General features: G+C 36.9%; 1 protein-coding gene across 3 annotated transcripts in view; it reads right to left on the bottom strand.

Annotated features, from left to right (window-relative positions):
* FBXL17 (F-box and leucine rich repeat protein 17) overlaps nucleotides 1-3,803 on the bottom strand; it is a 480,781-nt gene that overhangs the window by 156,286 nt on the left and 320,692 nt on the right. For all 3 annotated transcript variants that reach the window (XM_089909151.1, XM_022591594.3, XM_022591605.3), the window contains one exon: nucleotides 3,719-3,795. In XM_089909151.1, the coding sequence (XP_089765277.1) occupies nucleotides 3,719-3,795 (77 nt within the window). The remainder of the gene's footprint in view (nucleotides 1-3,718; nucleotides 3,796-3,803) is intronic.

Here is a 3,803-nt window from a genome sequence, read left to right on the forward strand (position 1 = left end):
CCAATTAGTGAGTGTCCACTATGCCACCAGGCACAACACAGATGTTTTATATTCATTTTCACTACCTTTTATGGTGTGTATTATCATGTGCTTAACAGATGACAAAACTAAGAGGTTAAGTAACTTGCTCAAGGTCACAAAGAAAAGAAGAGGCGAATTCTAACCTACTTCTCTGACTCAGTTTGAATTTTTTTCCCACGATACTACCTATAACATTTATTTGTTTAGTGACAGAAGAGTGACAATATTAGATTTCTCTTTAGGGAGCAATTTCCCAAGACTGTATTTTCCATTTAGCTGTGCCTGAATTATTGATTTGTTTATAATTGTTATCCTTTACCATAAAGATCTATGTTCAATCTGGGGAATAAGAAGCCTATTAGAATGATAGTTTTCTTCATGACAACTGTATCATATATCAATTAAAATGAACATAACTGGGCTTCCCTGGTGGCGCAGTGGTTAAGAACTTGCCTGCCAATGCAGGGGACATGGGTTCGAACCCTGGTCTGGGAAGATTCCACATGCTGCAGAGCAACTAAGCCTGTGTGCCACAACTACTGAAGCCTGTGCGCCTAGAGCCCGTGCTCCACAACAAGAGAAGCCACCGCAATGAGAAGCCCATGCACGACAACAAAGACCCAATGCAGCCAAAAATAAATTAATTAATTTTAAAAAAATGAACATAGCTTCCTAACAGCCTGGGCAGGTGTTGCTAAGTACTATAATACTACACTCAACAACTGTGAGAATCTTGAGAAAAATTACAAATGATAAGCCAGGCGAGCTGCTGTTTCTGAATCAATGCATCCTGCAAAAACACTTCAAAAATCTCAGGATACAGTACTGAATGCATGTACGAACACAGCACCAAAGAAAAAGGAGGTGAGGAGAAGACTAGCTAGAATATGAGCAAAGCAATAGGAAGCAGAATTAGGGAGTAGTCTCTTGAAGGATGAAGTTCCCCTGGTATCAGGTGTACATCAAATTTTACAATTTCTAAGTAGCCTCAAAAATCAAAAAGTCCCACAGAATATGTCTTTAATTATCCAGTTAAAGAAGGAAGAAAGCATCTGCTTTTCCTTCTTAAAATTTATAATTAACACAGGGCAAGGGATCACAGCCTCCCCTAGTAGAGCAATGACCTCCAATAACATGCCGTTTCTCTGGTTACAATGAAGAATCTTTCTTGCTGTCTTTTTGACAAAAATTGTTCACGTGTTATTGGCATGGCACCAGAGGAAAAAAGATGCACTGAGCTGAGTGTTTAGTAACTTCTTTTAGTTTTAAAATCAAGTAGCAATTATAGTAAAATCTCATAAACTATTGACCTTTCCCCCTCATCCTCAACTGTGCCCAAACATTTTGAAAAACAGAACCAACAGATGCACAGAGACTTTCATCACAAATCCTTAGAACACCTAAAACCTCACGGAAGAAGGAAGAGAGACTAGGTGGGGCAGAGGGCTTGAAAGCTGGAGGGACTGAGGTATGAAAAAAACCATGATAGAGTTCATGTCTGGGTGGAGGAAGGAAGTCCTCAAAATTTTCACTTCTACTTCCTCTCAACTAGACTAGATCAGTGGTTCCCAACTTTGGCTGACATTGACAACACTTAGGCAGGTTTTACTGCCTGGGCACCACCTCCTAGAAATTCTGATTTAATTAGTCTTGTGTAAGGTTCAGGCATCTGAATGCTTTAGAAACTCCCCAGGTGATCCTAATGTGCAGAGAGGGTTGAGAACCGCTGCCTAAATAATTCAGAGATAGGAATAAATGCAAACCACATGGGCAAAGTTCTAACCGTTTTCACCTCACCAGGAGAAAAAAAATCCTGAGATCTCAAAATATCAGAACCTGAGAATATCACTAAACAATAGCAATAAACAATAGCAATAAACCTTCCTTCCTTCCAAGCAAAGGAAAGGAGGTAGAAGAATTTTGTGTGAATCTTTTCTCTGTCCCACTCCTGTAGGAAAGCAATTTTTCTCAGCAGTATACATTGTGCTAATCATTAGACTAGGTACCAGGTACACACAGGAGCATGAAGTCAATTCACAAATGAGGAAACAGCCTCAGAGACGCGAAGGAACTTCCCTAAGGCCAAAGAACAAGGAACGAAGACAGAACTCGATCCCAGATCTGTCCCAAGTCCAAAGCTTTTTCTCATTTCCGTATCTTCTGGAACACTTCTTTGCACTGGCCAACTTAACTGGTACTGGGACAGAGTGTAACTTTAGCAACATTTTCCACTGCAGGACCTTGAAGAGTTCATTCTAAGGAACTTAATCCATAGCTCTCCTGGCAATTAGCAATCTGACATTGACAGCAAACAGGTAAAAGGGAGAAATATAAAGTAAGGTTGGAGGGGCAGGTAGGAGACTAATGGTAAAGGATCTTGAATGCCAAGTAAAGAGTTTGCAATGTATGAATGTACTAGTTAATTAACAAATCTACAGGTATTGAGGATATGCCCTGTGTTGGGCAGAGAGAACACTCTAAGGCCTAGACAATAGGGAGATATTGGAGGTTTTAGAGTTACTGTATCTAAGTGGCAATCTAATATGCCAAACCAGAAAACAAACTACAAGTAAAAAGAAAACATATAAAACACTCCTTTCTCATGGTATAATTAGGAAAAAGACAACAACCCAGAAACATTATAGATAAATCCATGTAAGACATTTACCATTCTCAAAAAATAAACTTTGAAAAGAAATTAGGGTTTTCAAGCCAAATCCTTTATGTTATTTTTTATTTTTTGTTACAGCTTTCATAGAATTTTTCCAAAGGATGAATTTAGTAGCTGATAAAATACAACTCTCCCACCCAGGGCAGATGGTCAGTATGACATCTTAGGATTGGAGTCGGTTATTAGCATATGTTGGAGTTAACAATAAAAAACTTAATGGATTATTAGTTCCCTTCAAGGCAGAAAGCATATTCTCCAGTTTAAAGGAACAAATTTAAAAATCAGAAAAGAAAAATGGAAACCATTTTAGTCTCCCATAAAGCCAAATAATTAGTTAAAACTCTGTATTTAGATTACATATGCAAATTAATAGGAAAAAATATATAAAGCTGAATGAAAAAGGAAAGGCTAGCTTACTTTTCTTTATTACTCCAATAGGATGATTTCATACTTTTCATATTTTTAAAAAACAACTTGCTTTTCTCCACTTTAAAGGGATATTTAAAATTAAGATAATTTAAACTCTTACAAACAAATGTATACCCTTTATTTCCTGTATATCTGAACTTCCTACTGGAAGTTTCCAGCGTTTTAAAGAATTTAAGGCATCAAGAAGGTTGGCATTTGGAATGGCACAAGAATGCATTTTACATGACATTAAGCAAATCAACTCAATGTAATAGTTACTTTATATTTATTATATCAAATATGTAATTATCCTAGTATTTATTTTCATCATACAGCAATTTTAGCCATACTTTTTAATCCTATGTGAGTGTATATGTGCATGTGCACATATGTGTGTATGATTACATGTGGTGATAAACTGATATACATGTTCATTTTTACTCTGGTTCCATTTTCATGATTTCTTGATTCGGCGGGGGGTGTGATCAGAGACTACAAGTAAAGATAAAACTCATAGTCTCTATGAGTTAGTAGCTTTTGATTTCTTTTAAAAAAGCTTTCAAAGATCTTGTACCTTTTTATTCTTGAAAATGATTAGGACAATGGCTCATTACATACCATAATCTGTGATTTTACAGGACACCAAATACAGCTCTTTCAGGTTTTGTCCTTCCTTTGCAATGACCTCCACACACCTAAAACA

Source organism: Delphinapterus leucas, chromosome 3 (genome assembly GCF_059928025.1).
Source record: "Delphinapterus leucas isolate spDelLeu-1000000601 "Yukka" chromosome 3, BTC_Dleu_Yukka2, whole genome shotgun sequence".
Classification (NCBI taxonomy): domain Eukaryota; kingdom Metazoa; phylum Chordata; class Mammalia; order Artiodactyla; family Monodontidae; genus Delphinapterus; species Delphinapterus leucas.